At 35.8% G+C, this 26204-nt stretch overlaps 1 protein-coding gene across 4 annotated transcripts in view; it reads left to right on the top strand.

Moving 5' to 3' along the window:
- The window catches only part of LOC126827910 (uncharacterized), a 93758-nt gene that overhangs the window by 52817 nt on the left and 14737 nt on the right, over positions 1-26204 (top strand). For 3 of the 4 annotated variants that reach the window (XM_050557487.2, XM_050557488.2, XM_050557486.2), the window contains exon 2: positions 17981-18541. In XM_050557487.2, the coding sequence (XP_050413444.1) occupies positions 18016-18541 (526 nt within the window). In that variant the 5' untranslated portion in view covers positions 17981-18015. Of the gene's footprint in view, positions 1-8990; positions 9196-17980; positions 18542-26204 lie in introns of those variants that run through there. The other variant, XM_050557489.2, reaches the window with a different exon arrangement.

Genomic DNA, 26204 nt, shown 5'->3' with positions numbered 1-26204 from the left:
CACCACCTAGATATCGATCAAAAAACATAAGTCTATTGTTTCATGCTCTCTGCTGTATTGTTTGCTCTGATTGTGTTTATTTTTACAGTTTTCCTGGGTGGCTAAGTGAGTAAGATGCTGGCTCACTAGCCTGGAGGTCGCTAGGTATAAAATTGTATAGACATAATTCGTTAAAAAGTTCCTAAGTGTGAATCCATATCGATGTAAAATGGTTCAAATATTATCCAAAGTGTGACATATCATTTATGTCTCAGTCGGGATCAGTCATGAAAAGCCCAATTATTTGTATCGTAAAATTTCTGCTAATCCAGTAAATATCGCAGTCTAGCGATGACATCGAGAGTTGATCATGGTCTGGATAGGTTAATTAATGTCTAATTAATAATTTAGATAAGATTTCACGTCTAAAGAAAGACCTGCAATAGGCAGATTTAGCTCTTGCATAATATATATTTAAATAGATTTAAAAGAAAAAATAAAACCTCAAAAGCTGAGGTCATTTATAAAAACGATCAAAGCTGTTATTATCAGTGACAAGTTACAAAAGACATGAGACGTGTCTCTTAAATATCTAAGAAATAAAGTAATCATTCATTATTTTTCTTCATTCGTTTTTCCTTCGGGGATCAAGAAAGTAAAATATCAATAATCTTCTATTAAATCAGTCCAACAGCCAATCAAAATGCACGATTCAGACAGTCTGAAGTGATGGGAGCGTCACCCCAACCAAATGAAAAAAGCCACTTTATTCATCAAACTTCAGATATCCATTAAAACCCATGTACTATAGATAAAAAATATGTTAACCTTTGGGAGATTTCCTTCTGAGATAAATATGTAAGATGTGTGCTTATAAGGTACTTGGTAGAACATAGGTTACCAGAGATAATTAAACATTCACCCACCAGCATCTTTGTTGTCTATGGCCGTTATTTAACATACATTATGCAAGAGCTAAATCTGTCTATTGCAGGTCTTTCTTTAGGCCTGAAATGTTATTTAAATTATTAATTAGACATTAATTAACCTATCCAGACCATAATCAACCCTAGATGGCATCGCTAGCCTGCGATCTTAAGTGGATTATAAGCCAATTTACTGCATAACTTTCCTTCACAGTTTAATGATTAAATGGATAATCGAGACTATGCTATTTTTCGTACTTTGGTAATGATGATAGAGGCTAGGCAAAAATTTCAAACGCTTAGTTCTCGGTTCATAGTGGATCAATTTGAAATTGCCTTTACGTTATTAAAATGAGAACTGCCAACTCGTTATCGAATCTCCCATAATGTATCTTTAATAAATAACATTTCACATCAATCTTCTTGTGTTTTTTATGTAGTTCAGAGTTATATTTGTCCAGGGTAGCGAGCAAAAATAGAAAAACTGTATGACATATACCCGTCTTCATTAGCCCAGTGTAGTAGTAGAACAGTAGGACGTTAAACCCCATTTCATTTCTAATGCCCATTTGATGGTAGCAGATAAATCCATCGTTGTCATATAATTATATTGAACTGTCGAGAGTTTAAAAGAAAAGAATCTCTTTGATTAGGGCAAAAAGTATTGTATTGGGTTGTTCTGATGAATTTTTACAATTAGTTGATAGGACAATCAACAGTAGTTGATAGGACTGTGGCCAGTAGTTGTAAAAAAAGAATTAACTTGATATATAAAAGGCTTCATTTTTATACCCGACATGGCTTGTTAACACACTAGAGGCTAAAGACTTCATCCAATAAAACTAGCAATTTATACAAAGTGTTTATGTTCATGAACTGAAGAAGCCTATTGATTTCTGGTAATTACTGTTGGTTATGTTACGGCTTACCAGACTATCATGCTCAAAATTCAGAAGCTCGATTTCTCACTTAAACTAGAAAACGTCAACACATCTCAACTATTGCAATCTTTACATTGGCTCCCAATTTAGCAAAGAATTAAGTTCAAGTTACTCCTCTTTATCTTTAAAGCGTTAAACGGCCAAGCTCCATCTTATATAAAAAGTCTTGTAGAAACCTATACTACCAGAAGAAATCTTCGTTCTCAGAAAAAACATCTTCTAAAATCTCCAGCTATTAACTTACAACTTGGAAAACGTGCCTTTTCTTATGCTGGTCCTTTTCTATGGAATAGACTACCAAAATCAATAAAGCAATCACCGTCTGTAGGCCATTTCAAATCTAAACTCAAGAAGTTCTTGTTTCAAAACCCTGATCTGTAAATAATCAGTGAATATAAAAACCAACAGTACCTTATAAATTGTTCTTCAGGATGAAAATGCTTTAGAAATGAAGATATTATTATTATTTTAGATTTTACAACTTACCTTCTCTCCGACTAACACCTGTAATAATGGGCTTGCTGTATTAACGCGCTTTATAAATGACGATATTATTATTATTTTTAAATCTTGTGGATGCTCTAGAAACTATATTTACCTTCGATTGACTTGAAATTTCTTCACATTGTTTATAAGATTAAGTCTATTGATTATGAGCAATTTTCAGTAATTACTATCAGAGTTATGGCCCTTTGATAACTTTGAAAATGTTATCATTCATGTGAAACGAAATACCTACCAACTGTTTATGAGACAAAGAATTCCAATAACTCGAATAGCATATAAGTTATCATTTGTGTCATAATGGCTGTCATTGAGTCCACTGGCGGTCGTTTCGATTCCCCTGTTGTACGTGGCAAGGAGTGGGGTCGTCTGTGGGTTTTCTCTGAGCCTCTGGTTTCCTACTACTGCTAAAGACCCCTATGCGCAAGCGAATTATTAAAATAAAATTGAACCATATGTTAGTCCCGAAATGACCTAGTTTGTGTCAAGTGGATGTTAAACCCGCTTTCTCTCTCTCTCTCTCTTTCATTCGTTCACCTCAATTTTAATTATTTTTGATAATTGCTTCATGGGTTTTTAGTCTATATATATATATATATATATCTGTTTTTATTGTCTTGAAAATGTTCTCAAGAGTAAATATGTGACAACCTTTGTCAACTACTGCCATTGGGCATACGATTCGTTACCTGGCAACTTATGTTTTCCTTTGTTAAATATAAAACAATCAATAAATGCAAATCATATAAATTGATTATAAAAATTACAGTAGATTTATCCGATTTTAACCAATAAGACACCTGTAGCACGGTGTCCGAGAAGATTGTTTGCCCCCGGGACCTGTAACCATGTTTGACGACCCTGACTATATGTCCGAGTAAATAGGTTTCTAGAACACCCATCATCTTCTAATTATCTTTGCCGGTGTCAAATAAATCGCAAATTATTACAGACATAAGATAATCCTGGGAGATTTCAATATATGACAATCAAGTTCTCTGTGTATGTATAATTCCCTGCAGACGACCTATGATAATATTCTTAATAAAACCATCACTGTCATAATGAACGAATAAAGCTCACGACATTCAATCAGTTAGGTATTTAACTCTTCTTATTATTCTCAGATTTCTGTGGCATAGGGAGGATTTAAATTACGAAGTCCATGCAGAGGTTGGGTGGCTGAATCATTTAGATCAAAATGTCTGTCATTGAGTCAAATGGTGTGGTTTCGATTCCCCACTTGTACGTGACAAGAAGTAGGGTCGCCAGTCCAACCTCGTGGGTTTTCTCCAGGTCCTCTGGTTTCTTCCCACTGCTAAAGAACTATGTGCCCAAGCGAATTATTGAAATTAAATTGAACCATAGGTTCAATTCTACTTGAAAATAGTGTTGAATTAGTATAAATTTGTGTCAAATATAGTGAGGAATGATTCCTTTTGGCGAAAAATAAAGAATCACGGTAAAAAATAGAAGGTAAGGGTTCTAAAACAGCCTGAAAACAGAGGTAGGGAAGAGCAGTATTTTACCGTATTCTCATATTGCAGCTATACATAGGGACAGATAGGAACTGTTAGTGGACATTGACTGCTCAGAGACAGTTCCTAAAGGAACTAGTCATTTTAGAAATATTTAGAGGAGCAACCCCATAACCAGTGAAGATAGAGGAACTCCTAGGTAGTAATCAACAAATTTATTCGTGTAGACGTTTTGGACTATAGGTGTCCTTCTTCTACCCTAGTCACATTCTTCTGTTAGTCTGAGTTAAAGTGATTTTTAACCTCCTGGGTAATCACTTAACAAACTCAATTGGATTTTTATCCGGTTGATTACTTTTATTTCATTGATTTTTGTTGTTGGATTTTATTCTTTTGTCTCTGTTTCCTCCCACAGCTAAACAAAAAACCCAGTGCGCACAAGCTAATTATTGAAGTAAATTGTACCCTATGTTAGTACCGATATAACTCTCTCTCTCTCTCTCTCTCTCTCTCTCTCTCTCTCATTGGAGTCTTGTAGATGTAAAATCACATAATTCTCACCTCTACAAACCATGTTACATGGTTGATTTGAATCGTGTAGGCAGAGAGAAGTCTGGGTTCATCAGTCGAATAAACAGACCATCGGATTGACAATTAACTTGTTAAACGAAGACAGACAGAAAGCGGTGAGTGAACACTGATTAATAACGTGGCCAGATGAATATCCAAATTAGTGTGAATTACGAGTCGGGTTTCAATGCTCTGGTTCAGCTGCCGTACTGGGAAAAATATCCGTTCTATGACATTAATTTTCTCTGTGATGTGCTGTACGAGGATTAGTGTGGACTACATGTCCGTTTTCAATTCTGCCGTTTTTACTGGGTAAAATATATAATCTGTTTTGTAGCATTAATTTTCTCAGTGATGTACTGTACGAGGATTAGAAATGATGGAACTACCCTAGGGGCCCCATAAATACACGTAATAATCTGTCTCTATGAAACGTTAAAATCTGAGCTCTAAATCACCATTGGCATCACGATTTTTCTTAATTTTCTCAGAGGAGGAGCCCCAAGCACCTCTATGGGCTTGATGACAGATCACTCTCTCGGGTCGTCCTTAAACAAAGTTAAATGGATGTTTTAAAATTATTTGAGCCAAAGAGTTGGATGGCCGAAAGGTTAACGCATGCGCATAGGATCATAAGGTCTATCATTGAGTCAACTCGCGTGGTTTAGATTCCCCGCTTGTAGGTGACAAAGAGTAGGGTCGTCTGTCCAACCTTGTGGGTTTTCTCTTGGTTCTCAAGTTTCCTTCAACAGCTAAAGACCTGTATGTGTAAGCGAATTATTGAAATTAAATTGAACTATATGTTCGTCCCGAAATGACCTAGTTTGTGTTGAGTGGATGTTAAACCTCATTTTTCTCTCTCTCTCTTTATTAAATGGGAAATAAAAAGGAGTTTGTAAGCGTGTATGAAAGGCTTCCAGTGGCAGCCAAAAAAAAGAAATATTTCCAAGTGTTCATAGCGATATGAGGGAAAATATGATCCATTGCGGTGGTAGCATTAATTCTCCCATTGATACATTGACCATTTGACCATAATGTACAATATAATCCAATATATTAATTCTCCAGATGATGCACAGACGGTGGATGTTAGCTATGGAGCAACATGTAAAAGATGACAAGTTCCGAGTTCAGAAACGTGGAACATGAGCCTGCAATGAAATATGGTGTTAGACTATAACTGCATTTACATTTCAAATTTTAAGCGTGCTAGTCGCAGTACCAGACATGGCACGGTTAATTTTTTTGTAGGTGGTCTCGGCATGGTTAAATTTTCGTAGTGTAAACGCTATCCGGTCTGAGAACGATTCTCAGTACGGATTACTCCACATGCGGCAAATGAACCTTGACCTTTTTTCCCACAAACTTTGACGGTTCTGTCATCAGTACTGGTTGCCCAAACTAAATTAACCGCCATAATTGTTTTCATCAGGGTCATTTGCGTAGGGACTGAAATTAACTTTTCTGTGAAGAAATCCACATTTGGAGTAATTATTTTAGAGTAATGTCAACGGTTCAATTTCTTAAAATTTATCGCAGCCTGGTACTGTGCTGAGAATGGCCAAGTGTAATCGGGGCTATATAAATGATCTCCTAATTCAATAGGTGAAATCAAACCATATATGGTATTAATTACATATATAGAAATAAACCAATAGTTTTGAAGAGTAAACAATGTTTATTAAATTTGGTTGTTGACAGTTCTAATCAAATGATTCACTTGATATTCTGATCCTGTGTTTCCAATTCAATAAGTTTTGATTTACCCTATCCTTTCTAGGGCTCAAATTGCTTAAATTTGTATGTAATGAATACAGTCAATATCTTAGGACCTCAGTTTTTGTCCCATCTGAATGACTATTAAGTTTTGTTTTAAGCAGAGCAATGAATGCTTATGTAATAAATATATTTCTCTTAAAAACAGCTCATACCACATTTATCCCAAAAGTCAATATCCCTAGACCTCAGTATTTTGTACCATCTGAATGACTACTTTTACATCCAAAATATCTGCTGGTGTTTGCCTATTATCAATATTATAAATAAAATCGTATGTTGAAATTGATTGATTTGAATATTTTTGTGATCAAATTGTTACTAATATTCCTCAGGGTTTTCCGTCGTGGTTACCTCGTCTCAGTGGTGCAAGATGGATCGCCTGCCAAGAAATAGTGTATAGTTGCTTGGATACACCAAAACCGTGGTCCCGTGTACACATTGACGTGCATGTAAAAGATCCCTTGGCAGATGGAATTCGAATAAAGAGTAGACTGCAGTGCCGATCTCCGGGCAAAATGACCTCATAGCACATTGTATGGTGTATGCCCGTGTTTATTAGCCCAGTTGGAGCAGATAAACCCCATTTCATTTAATTTTTCCCTCTCCAGCTTCTCCCCTAGTGAATCAGCACATTACTCAACGAATCACCATGGCTCTCAAAGACACAACGAGCCATAATGCCCTCAAAGAGACAATGAGCCACCATGACTCCCAAAGACACAACGATCCACCATGGCCCAAAAAGACACAACGATCCACCATGGCCCTAAAAGACACAACAAGACACCATGGCCCCCAAAGACACAACAATCCACCATGGCCCCAAAGACACAATGAGCCACCATGGCCCCAAAACGACACACTCTTGAAAACCTTCATAGAATTTTGTTTGCCCCACCTGAAAAATGAAAAATCTTTAATGTTAGACTACAGCTATATTTTAATAAGAATACATAAATTGATGACATAATAGCATTATTTGGATTAGATTACCAATTATTATAGATTGGTAGAGATGAAATATATATGAGAAAACATCCGTTACCATAGTAACAGATAAATATATACCATATATATGTAGATTTTAATTGTTTGTTGTAAGGTCAATTGAATGTCAGACATAGATAAATATCCTGTTTAAAATAAATGATGGATATATGATTAAGACATTATGAAGTTGACTAGGGGATGGCATTATTTAAAATGTCTATTAAAAGGGTATTGTTAGAGATTAGATAAAGAGCTGCCATTTCTCACTATAATAGTTAAAAAATAGATAATGTCAAGGGATTTTGCTGAAAATTTCAATCAAATTGATACACTCTGAACTGAGAATTTAGTGATTGAATTTTTGGCCTGGCCTGGGTCATCATTACTAAAGTTGGTGCAATAAGAATCATAGTCTTGATTATCCAGTTTTTGATTTAATCAGAAGCAGTTGACCAGGTTCTAATCCAGTAAATATCGCAGGCTAGTGATGACATCGAGAGTTGATTATGTTGTGGATAAGTTAATTAATGTCTAATTAATAACGTAGATAACATTTCAGGCCTAAAGTAAGACGTGCAATAGGCAGATTTAGCTCTTGCATAACGTATGTTTAAACTAACAATATAGATATTAATGTATAAATAATATGAAATGGTGATTAATGTCCTACTGGGGAGCAGGGGTGGATGGCCGAATGGTTAGCATGTGTGCGTTGGATCATTGAGTCAACTGGTGTGGTTTCGATTCCCCAGTTGTACGTGACAAGGAGTAGTGTCACCTGTCCAACCTCGTGGGTTTTCTCCATGTCTTCCGGTTTCCTCCCACTGCTAAAGACCCCTATGCACAAACGAATTATTGAAATAAAATTGAACCATATGTTAGGCTCAAAATTACCTAGTTTTTGTCGAGTGACCTGACGCTGCACCAGTTGAAAGTAGTTTAACTCAGAAACCAGAAAGCGGTAGTCTAAAACCACCTAGTCCATGTCACTCCGCGGTCCGAGCTACCCCTATATACCAAAGTTTAGCGTCAGGACAGTCCTAGTGTAGCGACCAACCCTACACAAAAAAGATAAATAAACGACAGTCACAAATATAAGTATGTATATTTTATTTAGTATAATAACATGTTACGAAGTGACTGATCAATGGTTGAGAATCTTGAGTGTGTCCGAGCTACCCCTATACAGCAAATTTCAGGTTCAGGACAGCCCTAGTGTAGCCACCAACCCTGAACAGACAGACAAACAAACGACAATCTCAAATATCAGTATAGATATTTTATTTATTATAATAACTGATCAATGGTTGACAATCTAGAAGTGTATTATTGTTGTGTTTTAGAGTTATAAAAGACTGTGAAATAAATAATAGAGTTGAAGATATTAACCAGAGATAACTTGATCTATGAAACAATGACTTGAGTATATTATCAATTCAGTTAGTCAGTTTGGTTTCAACAGTGGAAAAAAAATAATCAATTATCATCTCTGGTAGCGTGGTATGGTTAGTTGGAGACCGATGTTTGATTTGGAGTATGGTTCGTCAAACCTTGTAGTTAACAGTTGACTTCTGAGCTAGATCATTCACTGGATGGGAATTGCTCTAACTCTGAGTGAAATGTAGTTGATCCCTGGCTGTTGTATTGTGAACTTGCATGTTGCGTTTTTTTAAATAATTATTGTGAAGGCTCATAATTTCTGTGAAGGGTTATATTTTCTGTGAAGGGTCATAATTTCTATGTTCTTTCAAGTAATATAGAATTGCCTTGGCTCTGTGGACAAAGCTGATTGTTTTGTTGTATTCTGAACTCACAAGCTACAATTTTGGAAGTAATTTGTGTACAGGGTCATAATTCCTGCTTTAAGAAATAATTTGGAAATAAATTTCGGCATTTATTTCAAGAATATACAGAGTTATCTCGGCACAGTGGATGAACTTCCTCCATGAACTTTGAGACTCTTGTTTGAAATAAATTGCTTTAAAGAGTTGGACTACATTCAAATATAATTCCATAAATAGTTTAAACGTAAGTCAACCTTAATCTCTTATTATTTTTCATTTATTTGTTCTGTTAAAATTCAAACTTTTAGATTTAGGAATATCGTAAGTTAACATAATGGATTTAAAGCAAATTAAAACTTTATTTTATTTTTGTTTGAAAATTAAGAGTGTTTTGTGGGGTTTTATTTCGATAATTTTAAGATCTCATATTTGTTGAGATTTTTAAACCCGCCTTTCCTCGAAGAAAGCAAGAGATTATTAACATAATAATAAAATAATAATAATAAACATTTTCTATATATTAATAGAACACAATTTTTATGGGAAACAATCACTGGTTTATTCTAAAAGCACGACGTTTCGACAAGTATCCTCTTGTCGTTATCAAGCACAAGATAACGACAAGAAGATACTTGTCGAAACGTTGTGCTTTTAGACTAAACCAGTGATTGTTTCCCATAAAAATTGTGTTCTATTAATGTGTTTTCCAATCGCTAAATGCCACTCAAAGATTATTTTCTATATAGCACTGAACATTCAGTCAGTCTGACTGCTCTGTGGCGATATAGATAGCTACATGTATATACAAATAAACAAAAGAATACAAAGGAATAGTCAAGTTACAATATACGAAATGGAGAATGAAGCATTTAAATTGAAGTTCAAATGTTTGGGTAAAAAAAAGGTTTTTTTAGACATCATTAAATACAGCTGTCCGTCCGTCCATCTGTCTGCCCTTAACACTTTTTGCGATACAATAGTTCAATGATGAGGATTTTCCGTAAAGGGTAAGCAGATGCAAGCAGTAGACTAATTATTGAGGTCCATCCTGAGAGTTTTCTGCTAAGACTAGACAAGCAGTTTGCAGCTTGATACTTTAAAAAGGATAAATATATATCATCTATTTATTTTGGGATTTCGGCGCAGGGCATCAGCCTCACTGTTGACTTGTTTGAAATAGACTCACGGCCTGGTGACCACAGTGACCAGTAATAAACATGTTTAACCAGAAATATTCTCCACTCATTCAAACAGACCCTGACATTTTGTGATGATATAAAAACATTGACTTTAAACACAATTACTGACGGATGTGAATTACCAATAAAAGTGAGCAGGTTGATGGAAATACCAACTTCTGTGTACAGCTATCTAAACAATTTCTATACTAGATTTATAATCAAACAACCTATATCAACACCATTAATTGATTCTCAGAGTTCGATAGTCTCTTAATGTAAATATTTGGTCACATCTAAGGAAGGAAACATTTGTCTGTTTTAACAATGCGTTGATTGACATAATATGGTTTTATTTGTGTCCGACCAAAAATATCTGTTCTTCAGAAAATTGTCAGTGTTTTTATCTTTGACAACAATAAAATTTGTTATCTAATAACACTGTAAAGTTGATATCGTTCACTTATCAATACATGCCTATATTACTTATGGACAGACTGGGATAAACCCCATTCATTTCTTTTACTAATTGGAAAAGTACAATCTGATAAAAACACAGATCCTATTTTGTTTCGTTTTTTTATAGTTCAGAATTTCGTTTTACTTGTCTTTACTACACTAGGATCTGGAACAGTTGTTATATAACCCGCGTTCTGGATGATGTGAGGGATTAGCCAATAAAACAGTCTGTTAAGGCAAGTTTTTGCCATGAGGTGCATGGAACTGTGGGTATACCCACTAGCAACATCAAATGTCTAATGTCATAATGTCAAAAGCCGCTCATATGATCTCTCACACGACCATTCACAACAACCGGTTAGATTTTCATGTAGTGGAGGCCATCGAAAGTATAAAAAAACAAAAGGAAATATAGATCTGTATTTTAATCAGATTAGGAAAACTAAGACATTAAATCTGATTTTATTGCTTTTACTAATCCAGAGATATAGGACATTAAATCCCATTTCATTTCTACTACTAATCAGAAAAGTATAGGAGGTTAAATCCCATCTCATTTCTTTTACTAATTGGAAAAGTAAAATGTTAAAGCGAGAATTTCATATTTTCTAAGAAAGTCAAAACATAATTATTTCTATGCCTTTTGCTCAATCGGTTGTCATCTTACTATTATACAATCATAGGCATTATTTCCCACACTTAAAATTCATTGACACCGGAAATAATAACACAATTACCTCCCTTGTTTTCCTATTTCCCCAATGGAATAGCTATTTTCAAACGTTTGAATTTGAGTTTGAAAATGATATTTTTGCCAATTTCTCAACTGGCAACAGTGAATTATAGGATTAATAGGATTATTCTTTAACTGTTTATAGATACCATCTATTTTAAGGCTTTATTTTAATAAATTTTAAAAATATAACTCAAAAATTTGAAATTGCAACTTTAAACGTCATTTCTTTTACTAACTGGAAAAGTATATATTGCACGTCTTTCTTTAAGCCTGAAATGTTATATAAACTATTAATTAGACATTAATTAACTTACCAAGACCATAATAATTTTACCGTTGATGATTAATTGTAAAAATGGATAATTCGAGACTTTTGTTTATTATTATAACAAGTTGTAATTGTATCCCTGATAACCAGACACAGAAAGAAGTAATTGGACTGAAATTTCAACATATTCCCTTTCATAATCAGCTCTTTATCTAATCTTGTTGTTGTTCTTAGTGTGTATTGTTCATTTCTATTATCTTAGCACACTTGCCAGGGTCTTTTCTGTGGGAGGAGAATGGAGTACCCAGGGTAAACCCACAAGGTTAAGAATGTGCCCCTATCTAAAACAACCTAACGCTTCTTTAAAGTTGCAATTTCATATTTTTACGTTATATTTTTAAAATTTATTAAAATAAAGCCTTAAAATAGATGGGATCTATAAACAGTCCTACCTTGTTAAAGAATAATCCTATTAATCCTATAATTCACTATTGCCAGTTGAGAAATTGGCAAAAATATCATTTTCCTCTTCAAATTCAAACGTTTGAGGATAGCTACTCCATGGTGGAAAATAGAAAACAAGGGAGGTAATTGGGAGATTATTTCCTGTGTAAATGAGTTTTAAGTGTGAGAATGACACCCATGACCGTATAATAGTGAGTTGACAACCTATTGAGCAAAAGACATAGAAATAATTATTTTTTGACTTTCTTAGAAAATATGAAATTGTAACTTTAAGTAGGTGCGTTGAAATTGTATATAAGAATCAGTGATCCTATAATACTAGTTTGTGACATCTTTTACAGTTAATTACACTGGTCAATTAATGACTACGCATACTAAACATTAGTTAAACAGTAGTATTGATGATTACTGTATAATAACACACTGGTCAATTAATGACTACACATACTAAAAATTATTTATACAGTTTACAGTATAATTATAATCATTGTCACTTCAACTTGTGTTGGGTTATAGCTAATTAATGGTCATCAATTAAAGACTAGGTTCATTAAGGAATGGTTTCCTAATGAAATTAACAGAGGTTATTATAGGTGTGTGATGACCGCTTGTTTTTATATAAGAAATATAACCCTGTGGTGAAACAATAACCCATCATTAACTAAATGTTAAAATATGTATATAAAGTCCCATCATTAACTAAGTATTAAAGATACATTCCCGCGGACAAACTATGTGATATGATGATATATTAGGACTAAAAACATATTCAAAGTAACCAATCTATCAAAAATTTGCTTCAATTCCCTCTCAAAACTTTGTATTCACCAGGAATACCTATAGCTATAAGTAAGCTGTTGTCAGATGCAATGTCTGTCAACTTAGCTTCATTGAGGCCTAAGTAAATTCTTAATTATTTCTGTCAACTTCTTTTTCCGCCATTTATTTGCAGAGTCTTTTGTACATTGACACCCCTCAATGTTCCCAAAACCGCCTAACCATTTGATCAAGAAATAACAACCGCTCCCTCACTTAAGTTGGCACACAATAAGCTGGCAGATAACAGTCAGGTTGCCAGTTTGTGATACCCTGACAATTTTGCCCAGTGCTTGCCCCATGGGCATTTTTCTGGTAATCCAGTATTTTTCTAATAAGATTGGGTGTCTATACTTTCCATATATACCAAATTTGACATGCATTGATTGGAAATAACCACCCGATAAATACTTTTCTGGGAAAGTATCTTTAAAATGTATATATAATTTCCCATCGTCTATACTAGTTTTTGTGACTGTCATTTGTTTGTTTGTCTGTCTGTTCAGGGTTGGCAGCTACACTGGGGTTGTCCCGAGCCTGAAATTTGGTATTTAGGGGTAGCTTGAACCAAGGAGTAACATAAGCTAGATGGTTTTCCACTATCATTTCCGGTTTGGGAGTTGTACTACAGTCAACCCATACAGCGTGGGTTATCTGCTTGAATTTTAATATTTGATTATTGCTTGATAAAGTCTTGAGAAATGTGACCTGTGTATTCCAGTTGAGGCAATATAAATTTGGTATTTCCTGATTAACATAACTAGAGAGTAAGGGAGGCAGGGAGGGAGGGAGGGAGGAAGAGAGAGAGACAGAGAGAGAGAGAGAGGGAGAGAGAGAGGGAGAGTAAGGGAGGCGGGGAGAGAGAGAGAGAGAGCGTGTGGGTGCCCCCACACACACACCTAAAATGCAGTCCCAAAACAATCCCATAATACTAAAAAAAAAATTCGACCAACTGACCGACCCTGAATTTTGTGGCCAGGTAACCAAAAACACAGGTATTTTTTATGTGGCCTTACCGTTAATAATACTGTAATTAAGACCAATGTGTAATGTGATATACTATGTGTTATATATCCCTCAGGTAATATTATAATACCTGTATATACCATATGTAATGTGATATACCATGTGATATACTATGTGTTATATATCCCCCAGGTGTAATAATACCTGTATAATAATATACTGTTACCTTCTTATATTGATTAATCAGGATGGAATAATTAGCTTTCATAAGATGAAAATCAGGATGGAATAATGAACTTTCATAAGAGATATTCTTTGAATGGCATTTAGTAATTAGAACCTTGATTTTTCATTCCATCCGAACAAAGAGAAACCATGCCGGAAAGTCCTGATGAACTTTCACGGGCAAAAAACTTGGAGCGAAACTGTGACATCCAGGCTAGCGAGCCAGTGTCTTACTTAATTAGCCACTGTGGCCCCCTATTTAAATAATAAGTTTTATGCTAATTTGTTTCATCCGATTTCATTAGCCCAGTATGGGAGCAGAACAGTATAATGTTCAACGCCATCTCATTTTTATTTAGTCCATTCATTTCCGATGTTGCCTCCAGGTTTTTACTGCCTCTAACAATTACACATTACCTTTCCTATCTGGAAAGAAATTTCCACAAAAGAGAGAGAGAGAGAGAGAGAGAGAGAGAGAGAGAGGGAGTGAGAGAGAGAGACTAACATATGGTTGAATTTTATTTCAATAATCAGCTAGGGGTCTTTAGCAGTGGGAGGGAACCGGAGGCCCCGGAGAAAACCCACGAGGTTGACCTACTTCTTGTCACCTTCAACCGCGGAGAATCAAAACCACACCAGTTGACTCAATGACAGACCTTATGATGCAGCACGCGCTAACCATTCGGTTATCCACCCCCCAGCAAAACAAAAGAACTGGATGGTGTAAAATGTCATTTATTTGTAAAGCGTAAAACTGTCAGTGAATAGATTAAGTTCGGTAACACAAGCTGTGAAAGATGGGAGTGTGTCATGCTAGTCGACATCTCAAACCTCATGAAGCATGAAGGGATCTTGTAATTTTCTCTGATATAAAAACTGATTTTTGGTTAGTATTAAGGAACAATTTACAATGATTTATGAGCTAACCAAGAGTAGAAAAAGAAGTTTTTCTTCAGCCAAAGTTTGATAAATTGAGTGAGAATAATCAATTTTATACAATACCAGTGGTTATTATACTAGATTTTAATCAATACTGCACACTAAAATAACTTAACAGCCACGATAAGTTTGATAAATTACAGCGAATTGTGTCTCATTCTCTATTGAACGATTAATTCTAGTAAGTTATTCCACGGTAAATCACATTCAAACAAAAGAGCTGTCAAAATTTCCATAATATCAAATATTTTTCTTAGAGAAATTGAGCTATTTGTTTGCCTCAAATATTTGTTAGAATTTGTTATACACAGATAGCAGAGATTTTCTGAATAAAAAAATAAGTAACTAATTGTTTTTATTGTCTGGTCAAGAAAATGAACTAATTCTTTGCTTCAAGTAATTGTTTCTATTGTCACGACTTGTCATATCTTTACTCTAGGAAATTCAAATTTGTGTGACATAAGCTTAATATGAAATAGTTGTTATTGTGCGAGAGAGAGAGAGAGAGAGAGAGAGAGAGAGAGAGAGGGGGAGAGAGAGAGGGGGGGATACTAGGGAGGGAGAGAGAGAGAGAGTTTAATGTCAACTCAGCACAAACCAAATCATTTTGGGACTAATATAATGTATGGTTTAATTTTTAGCAGTGGAAGGAAACTGAAGGACGGGGAAAAACCCATGAGGTTAGACAGGTGACTTTACTCCTTGTCACGTAAAAGTCGGGAATCTAAACCACGCCACTTGACTCTCTGACTCTGTTTTGGACTAATGTATGGTTCAATGAATGAATAATTGTCAATGGTTAGCAGTGGAAGGACTCAGGAAAAAAAACATGACCTTACTCCTTGTGAGCTACAAGCAGGGAATCTAAACCATGCCACTTGACTCTATGACAGACCTTATAGTCTAAAGAGCATGCATTAAAACATTCAGGCTTCCAAACCCCCGAGATTTTGATACAACAAGAGACATTCTAGCAATATGTAAAAGTAGACTTTGATTCAATAATTTAATAGATTTCTTATAATTGTGATACAATGGCCTGGCGTACATCTGCTGCAGGCTATCTTCTCCCCTGGTGAAGATTGCCACACAAAGATAAAAGGAACTAAAAAAAAAGCATGAAAAGAAATCTGGACAAAAGAGGCTGTCTGCTGCCTGTAGTCTCTTTATATCCAGTTGTAAACGGCCTGTCCCCTGAGGATAAAACTGGAGATGGTTTCTTTAACATGAAGAATCCTTGAAAGTGAAATTAAAAGATGTACCTCAAGGGAGGACAGTAAATATCGGAGTTAATTCAATTTGTGTTTTTTCTTGTTCTGTATTGAGAAATGGAGAAATAATTTTTTTTTGTTTGTTACGAGACAGAATGAAGATAATTCAGTTAGTGTGTAATGAATTTCAGTAAGCCTGATGTTGAAAACACAGATTTCAAAGATACGATATGTAGGATCTTTGTAATTTTAATTTCAATCAGCCTGGCGCTGTAGATACAGATTTCAAAGATACATTATATAGAATGTTTTGTAACACTAATTCCGTATAGACGAGATAGATGTAGGCCCTATAGCCATTTAGGTCTTTCTTTTTTAATTTGTATGAATAGATCAGTTTTATACAGATTGTTGAGCTATAGTGTTACAGAGAAGATCTAGAGTTTAGAATCAGAGAGATAAAGTTTAACTTCCACTTGACATAAACCAGGTTAATCGGGACTGACATATTGTTCAATTTTATTTCAATTATTCACTTGCATGTAGGGGTATTTGACAGTGGGAGGAAACCGGAGGACCTAGAGAAAACCACGAGGTTGGACACGTGACCCTACTCCTTGTCAAGTACACAACTGGGGAATCGAAACCACACCAGTTGACTCAATGACAGACCTTGTGATACAGCGCGAACATGCTAACCATTCAGCCACCCAATTTCCAGTGTTGAAGAGAAGATCTGCTTTTAAAAGAACTGTATGCCCGTCCTCATTAGCCCAATCGGAGCAGAACAGCAGGACGTTTCATTTTATTTGAAGATCTATAGGGAACAGTAGGTTCCGTCACTAAACAGTTAGATGTATTTACTGGTGGGCTGTATCCATTATGCAATTACTTTATGATTCAATAAGGCGGGTTGGATGTCCAAATAATAATAATAATAATAATAATAATAACTTTATTTTCAAAGGGTTGAAAATTAGGCCAGAGCATGCGCGTTGTATCATAAATATGTGTCGAGTGGATGTTTATTAGTGTAAAAATTTGCTTCACTACATGAACAGCCTCCTCCCCCCCCCCCATCATAATATGAATTTTGTTCCGAAACATGTGCCCCCCGATATAGTTTTGAAGAGAATTAAGGACATCGTTGATGTTATTAGTGGGTTACCCACAGTTCCGTGTACCTCACTCCAAAAGCTTGCCGTAAAAGACTGTTTCATTGGTTAATTCCAAACCTCATCCAGTACGCGGGTTATATAACATCCAGATCCTAGTGTAGTAAAGACAAGTAAAACGAAATTTTGAACTATAAAAAGCGAAACGAAATAGGATCTGTGTTTTAATCAGATTGTATGTGGCATTATCTGGCAACCAATTATTAAAAGTTTTAATAAACTTCTCTTTTCTATTTGCTAGCCTGGAGGTCGGGTGTTCGATCCCTGCATTGGCGGAGAAACTTCATCCAGATTTTCCGGCGTGGTTCCCCCTTGTCAGTGATGCAGGACAGAGGGCCTGACAAGGACAGCTGTCTAGTCCTTTGGATGATACGAAAAACCGAGGTCCCGTGTATACATTGGAATGCACGTAAAAGATCCCTTGGCAGCTGGAATTCGATATAAGAAGAGGCGATAGTGCCGCTGCCCTGGCAAAATTTCCCTCATAGCACTCCGTATGGCGTATGCCTGTCTTCATTAGCCCAGCATAGGAGCAGAACAGTAGGACGTTAAACTCCATTTCATTTCATTTCATTTCTTTTCTATTTTCAGGTAGACTAGCTACATGGCTACCATTTCCACCCAAGATGTCTCCGTCATCTGTCTTCTGGGTTACTGCCCTTTTTATATCTGGGCTCCAGCAACAACCAATGGTGTCTGCTGATACAATCACTAACGGCAACCATATATCATCTCAGGGAAATATAACGAGAATAGTCAGTGATAGCGAATCAGAGGATACGCGGGAATTAATCAGCAATTTGATTGGTGCTTTAGAAAAGTTGGATATTTTAACGACAAAATCATCTTCGTGTCACACGTTAGACAAAATCGTGCGAAAAGTGAAGAATCTGGATCAGACCCAAGATTCAAGAGAAATCAGAGTTGTTTTGTATTTTCGTGAAAATTCATTAAATCGTTCTTCACAGGGTAAAATTCGTCAAACCAAAGATTTAAAATCGTTGTCTGAGTGTAGGAATGTGTTGCTAAGCGACGCCTATTCGTTATTACAGAATCGTGATAATTCTAATAATTCCAGTATGATCAACACGACCGTGGGTAGCGGAGCTCAGAGCGAGCAGAAGGAGGAAGAAGAACAATATCAGGGATTCCGTGAGTAAAAGAATTTAATTTATTTTGAATCAAACCCGGTACCATGGTGGGGGGGTGGGGGTATTTCTGGATGGCCGAATGGTTAGCACATGCGTGCTGTAACATAAGGTTAGTCATTGAGTCAACTGGTATGGTTTTGATTCCCTTGTTGTACGTGACAAGGAGTAGGGTCGCCTGTCCAACCTTGTGGGTTTTCTCCGGGTCCTCTGGTTTGAATAAAATTGAACCTAGTTTGTGTCGAGTGGACCTTAAACCCCATCTCTCTCTCTCTCTCTTTCTCTCTCTCTCTCTCTCTCTCTCTTTCTCTCTCTCTCTCTCTGCAGATGATGAGATCTAATGCATGTGTTTTAGATCATAAGATCTCTCATTGATTCAAGCAGTGTGACTTCGGTCCCTAGATTGTACGTCACAAAGAGTAAGGTATACAAAACAGGGTGATTTTAGACATGTTGGAAAATGGGTGGGAAGAAAAATGGGGTTTAACGTCCACTCGACACAAACTATGTCATTTCTATAATTCGCTTGCGCGTAGGGGTCTTTAGCAGTGGGAGGAAATTGGAGGACCCGGAGAAAACCCACGAGGTTGGACAGGCGACCCTACTCCTTGTCACGTACAACCGGGGAAGTTTTATGGTTGGGAGTAAAAATATGTCAATTTTATGACGTGTAAATTGATCGATTGGTGGCATGGGAATTGACTCATGGAAATGAAATGGGGTTTAACGTCCAACTGTTCTGCTCCTAACCTGGGCTAATGAACACGGGCATACGCCATACAGTGTACTATGAGGGAAATTTGGCACGGACAGTGGTGCTATGGTCAACTCTTATTTCGAATTCCAACTGTCAAGGGTTCTTTCACCTGCATACCAATGTATACACAGGTCATCTGTTTTTCATCCCATCCGAATGACTAGACAGCTTTCCTTGTTAGGCACTCCATCCTACACCACTAACAAGGGGGAACCACACCATAAAATCCTGACAAACTTTCTCGGCCAATGCAGGGATCAAACACGGGACTTCATCTCGTCTTTCTCACTGAGTCACTGTGGCTCTCAATTTAACTGATGAGCAAGTGATCATGAGTGGCCTGTATGGTTGAGGTGGACCCTATGGTATTGTGGTTAAATTATTTGCATATCTGTTGCATGCACTGCGTCTGCGAAGAAATTATTAGCTGTCTTAACTTTCTCGATATGTGACGTCCCCTTGGTGTACATGTTAAGAATGAGAATAAATTGGTTTCCTCACATTCCTAAATGAAGACATGCCATGTAGACATGTCTTGGGATTTCATAAAAGACAGAATCACACCAGTGGATCAATACATAAAGACAAATCTTCACAAAAGTCTTAAAGTTGCAATTTCATATTTTTACGTTTTATTTTTAAAATTTATTAAAATAAAGTCCTAAAATAGATGATATCTATAAACAGTCCTACCTTGTTAAATAATAATCCTATTAATCCTATAATTCACTATTGCCAGTTGAGAAATTGGCAAAAATATCATTTTCATCGACAAATTCAAACGTTTGAAGATAGCTACTCCATGATGGAGAATAGAAATCAAGGGAGGTAATTCAGGATAATTGGGAGGTAATTGTGTTATTATTTCCGGTGTAAATGAGTTTTAAGTGTAAGATGGCACATGTGATCGTATAATAGTGAGTTGACAACCTATAGAGCAAAAGACATAGAAATAATTATGTTTTGACTTTCTTAGAAAATATGAAATTGTAACTTTAAAGTTGACGATCATCGTTTACATTTTATCCACGCTAAAATATAATCAGATTAATTACAGAAGTAAAAACAAAATATCAACTCGCGATAATCTCCCTGCTTACATTCTATTCCATTAAAAAGACGACCATCAAAACATTTCAGTGGAACTTAAAAATGATGACAGCTTGCTTGATAGGGTTAGAGACACAACGGCCTCAAACCAAAACGGACCAAAAATTTTGCCAAAAAGGTTTTTTACCGATTGTAGATTGTTCATAAAGGTCATAAATAAAATAAAACTGATCAATCAAATATATTTGCTATCTAATGATAATCCACGATAGATGAATTTTGAACAAATTTTGGGTTGTTTTGAAATCAGTGAATTTTTCCTGGTGAAATGTGGTTTAACGTCCACTCAACACAAACTAGGTCATTTTGGGACTAACATATGGTTCACTTTTTTATTTCAATAATTTGCTCGCGCATAGGAGTCTAAAGCAGTGGAAGGAAACCAAAGGATCCGGAGAAAACCCATGAGGTTTGCCTGGGCAAAATTTCCCTTATAGCACACTGTATGGCGTATGCCCGTCTTTATTAGCCCAGTCGCCGCAGAACAGTAGGACGTTAAACTCTATTTTATTTCATTTGATAAGATTGAGAGTAATATGTTTAACCTGATCTTCCAATCTATAGAATGTAATATTCATTTATTCGTATTTTTATACGCAATATCTTGATTTCAATTTGATCAACTACAAATGGATTCCAGATGCTTACGAGATTACGCTCGTAAAATAACTCATTTATTGACCTGAAGTCAATCTTGTTGGACCATGCTATTGACTTCTTCCTCAGTTATTATATAATATAGTAAAGGTTGTTTATATATTAAAAATCACGTCCAGAATGAAAAGTGATGGAAAATATCAATGATAAAAAAAAAAAACACGTCCAAGAAAATGATAAAAAGAAATTACTTCAGAGAGAGAGAGAGGAAAATGGGGTTTAATGTTTACTCAACAAACTAACATATAGTTCAATTTTATTTCAATAATTCGCTTGCACGTTGGACCCGGAGAAAACCCACAAGTTTGGACAGACGACCCTACTCCTTGTCATGTACAACTAGGGAATCGAAACTATGCCATATATTAGTCCCAAAATGACCTAGTTTGTGTCAAGTGGACGTTTAACCACATAATTATTGTTGTTCCATGGAACTATGGAAGGATACATGCATTCTATTTCTGTACTTTACACAATGAGTTTATGTTTAAACGATGCTATATACACCCTACCTCTTCAAATCAACGATTTATTCTTTTCATCAGAAGAACCACGAAAGTTTTACAAGCTTTAATACGATTGTCTGCGAGCCATCTGATCAATCAAGGCCATCTTAACTTTTCATGTTTTTTTTTTTCAACGAACGGAGGAACACGGAGGAACACGTTAAGTGGCCGCGATTTCTCTACAGACGTATTCGATGAAAAGAAAATATTTAGGCAGAAACGAATTCAATTTATCTTGCGTGTTTTTATCGAAGCTAGAAATAAAGAGTTGGTGGGAAAACAAGATAAAATCAATTTGATGTTAGAGAGAAGGTTATTGGACGGAGAATAATCCGTACTTATTATATAGATCTTCGTTTGTGTGCTTGATTAACTTAATTAGACCACTTCCTCCTAGTCCTCCATTATTCTACTCCTCCTTTTTCTCCGATATCTTTAGATCAATTAATTTAAACCGAGATTTTCTGACCAAATCTAATCTGCACGTGTGTACTGTTTCAAACAAATTCAATTGATTAAAAGGCTCGCTGTACGGACCAGATAGCAATAACTCTGGTCGTAACTAGTCTGTTGTCAGGGAATTATGACCAGTTTACCTCCATTCTACTCCCCCCAGACGTCTTATTAACGTATCGCATAGGCTCGTAACGACCAATTTTATGCCTTCTATGACTTTCTCAATAACTCTTCAAATCGTTTGACTACATTTCCTTGGGAGGGAAATTTGATCGAGAAAGTGCTTTTGTGCATATATCTCGGGAGAGTAGATTGTTCGAGAAAGTGATTTTGTGTATTTGTCTTGCCGAATATTTGGAAAATTGGAACATAAAAACACTATCTACGTTTAATTAGGAAATAGTACTTCCACAACAAAGTTAACGGCAATAATTTCAAAATGAAAAAATCTTAATTTAATTTCAATATTTTATTTAATGCCCTGCTCAAATGAATACCCAGGGCCATCGCCCCCTCTGACCACCCCCTGACCCCACCCTCTGTTCCCCACCATTTAAATGCCACTGGAAATATAAGGGTTGTTAAAAAACATATCTTCGCCTCACTTGCAGTCTCTAGCTGGCAAGACCCAATCTCACTTAATCTCGTAAATGTTGAAAAATTAAACCTTTTTTACTGCTTCTAAATATGAATATATAAAACTGTAATTTGGAACAGTTTATATTGTATTTGATCGATTTTTTTCTTTCAAAGGATACTAAATTTCAAATAAAATGGAATAATGAATAAACTAAGTAGAAATACTCGCCACTAAGTCGCAAGTTAAGATTAATTTCGTTCTCTTTCTGTGAAATATTAAAACAAAATGGGTATATTATCTAATTATATTTTAATAAAAAACATCTGAACAAATAATTGACATAATAATTCTTCGTAAACCAACAACTGTGTTTTTAGAAATTGACAAAATTACAAATTTATCAGGGAGACGAAGAAATAGAAATGGATGAAATGATGAGGATAATTCACGAATCTATTGGTTTCATATTCGTTGATCTCATCTGGTAATTATTGATTGAACCGTCTGGATTAATCTTTCCAGGATAAAAACATCAACAAATATAATTGATCTTATTACTGGGTCCTTGAACTCACCCCGTGGACGTAACCCTGACCCCTGTCTCAAGATCTATGAATGAAACATAGAATAGTTAGTATGAGCGCTATGTTATGTGAATACTCGATCAAGTATATACACAGGCCTCTATCAGATATATTACACATGTTAAGACACTCTTGATTTCAGCTTAAATTCGCTAGAAATAGAGAGGGAGAGAGAGAGAGAGAGAGAGAGGGAGAGAGAGAGAGAGAGGGGGAGAGAGAGGGAGAGGGGGATAGAGAGGGAGAGAGAGGGAGAGGGGGATAAAGAGGGAGAGATAGATAGATGGGGTTTAACATCCACTTGACACAAACTAGGTCATTTCAGGACTAACATATGATTCAATTTTATATCAATAATTCACATAGGGATCTTTGGCAGTGAGAGGAAACTGGAGAACCCGGAGAAAACCCACGAGGTTGGACAGGCGACCCTACTCCTTGTCACGTACAACTGGAGAATCGAAACCACGCCAGTTGACTCAATGACAGATCTTATGATACTACGTGCCCGCGCTAACCATTCGGCCACCTGATTCTCCCCACTCTATGACATAAATTATGATCTAAAGACCACCACACAATTTATTTCAATAATTATTGAATCCCCAAAGATCTCCAAGGATTAATGGTACTTTGAAAACCAAAACATAAAGATCCATTTATGCGAATAAAACCCAACCAGAATCATTTTGTATAGATGCACAATATTTGTTAAAGAAAGAATTTGCAACTATATCTAAAGGCTGACAACATTTCCAAGAAAAAAGGCCAGCATTGTAATAGCAATTCATCATAGTTATTCTATTGTGGAAGAACTTGTAACATAAAACAGGGATGAAATATAAGTTGCCTTATTACCCCGCTGGTTTACAATACAGACCATGTTATACACCAGATAAACAAGAACCAAACCGTTTTATTGAATATTTGACCCAAACGATGAATATTTCATGAGAGATATTCCATAGTTTCATGTGGGATATTTGGTAAAGATATGGAATAATTAGGAATCTTGAGCAAGTCTTTTGGATACAAATTGGTAAATAAGGTGCTGAGAGAGGGTATTTGCTTATAGATGGATGTTGTGATATACTACACATAAAAAAGATAGGTTGCCCGGCAATGAAACATACACCCACAGCAGCTAAGTCGTCTGGGGAGTCAAGGGCATAACTCTGACAGTAATTATCAGAAACTGTTGAAAATCAATAGGCTTCTTCGTCTAATGACCATAAACACTGTGTATAAATTAAAAGTCAATCAGATATTAACTTTAGCCTCGAGAATGTCCACAAGATTTTTTAGAGTAATCAAGGGCCATAATTCAGGCAGTTATTATCAGAAATCTTTGAAAATCTATAGGTTTCTTCGTCTCATGACTTTAAACACCATGTAGAAATTTAAATTCAATCAGATATTAACTTTAGCCTCCACACAACTTTTTTTAGAGTGATCAAAGGCCATAACTCAGGCAGTAATTATCAGAAAATCGATTGGTTTCTTTGTCTCATGACCTTAAATACTGTCTATAAATTTAAAGTCAATCGGGTATTAACTTTAGCCCCTATTGTGGACACTGGACTGACTGACCGACAGACGGACAGACAGATGAACGTATGGGGGGGCAATGACATTATATACAACCACATAACTAATCACCGATCAAAAACTGATGAGCATTTCTTGTCAATAGCACCAGAATTTATTACCAGTAAATGGTTTCGTAAAAAATTAACATAATACATCTTTAAATTCAGGGGACTCATTCATGAAATCTTAAACAACAATATTTTAAGGATGTAGTTGTTTCATTGGTTGAGAGTTAGCTCTTGGCCAATGAAAGGGTAGAATTCTTAAAATTTCCTAGTTTAAGTTTTTCATGAATGAGGATCTAGATATTACATGTCGTGTGTGTAAACACGAAGTAAAATAAAATCAAACCAGAAAACAAACGGGACAAAGCATGGTCAAGACAAATTGAATGGGTATGATCCTGTATCCACCAGGGGCCTGTTTCACGATATCTTAACTAAAAATAAAATCCAAATTTTAGTAGATACTTCAATTTTGATTGGCTAAGCACTAAAATCAACTAAAAATTATCCAATCAAATGACTAAAAGTTGGATTTTATCTTAGTTAAAATTTGGTGAAACAGGCCCCTGTTCATCCACGCGAAATTTATACCCTTATACCTGTTTATAAATATTTTACTCTTCACACCAACAAAGCTATTGTATCTACATATACCACTGCTGTGTCAAAATAACACCTAATATAAGATGTGTTGTATATTAGTTGTATGTTTTACCACCTAACCAGACTTCGTGACACATTAAACTTTAATGATACTATGACCACTGTCAGCTTACTTTCTATCACTCAGTTTAAAGGTGGGATTGGATGGGCGATGGATCTTACACCCGCTGCGTTTGCAGAAAAATGATCGAGGTGCGGGAGCTGTTATGGGAGTTCCTCCCTCTGAAAATTTGAAAGTTTAAAGATGATTTCCTTGCTTGAAATTGTAAAACAACACTTTTTATGAGCTTAGTCCCAATAAACATCACGGAAATCATCTTTAAACTTTCATATTTTCTGGGGGAGAAATCCCCATAACAGCTCCAGCCGGGGGTGGGAGGCTCGTACCCCCAAACCGCCCCTCTGGATCCACGACTGCTGTATCCCTATGTCTGTGAAGTAAGTCAAGGTTATTTTGTACGAATGGAAATTAAAACAAGTGTAGGCCGTCTCGGTTGCACACAGTCTGTCTTCATTAGCCTGGATGGAGCAGAAAAGTAGGACGTTAAAGTTACAATTTAATATTTTTAAGTTATATTTTTAAAATGTATTAAAATAAAGCCCTAAAATAGATGGTATCTATAAACAGTCCTACCTTGTTAAAGAATAATCCTATAATTCACTATTGCCAGTTGAGAAATTGGCAAAAATATCATTTTCAACTTCAAATTCAAATGTTTGAAGATAGCTACTCCATGGTGGAGAATAGAAAACAAGGGAGGT

This window comes from Patella vulgata, chromosome 7 (genome assembly GCF_932274485.2).
Source record: "Patella vulgata chromosome 7, xgPatVulg1.2, whole genome shotgun sequence".
NCBI lineage: Eukaryota > Metazoa > Mollusca > Gastropoda > Patellidae > Patella > Patella vulgata.
Note: the sequence above shows the minus strand (reverse complement) of the source record. Positions and strands in the feature narration are given on the sequence as shown.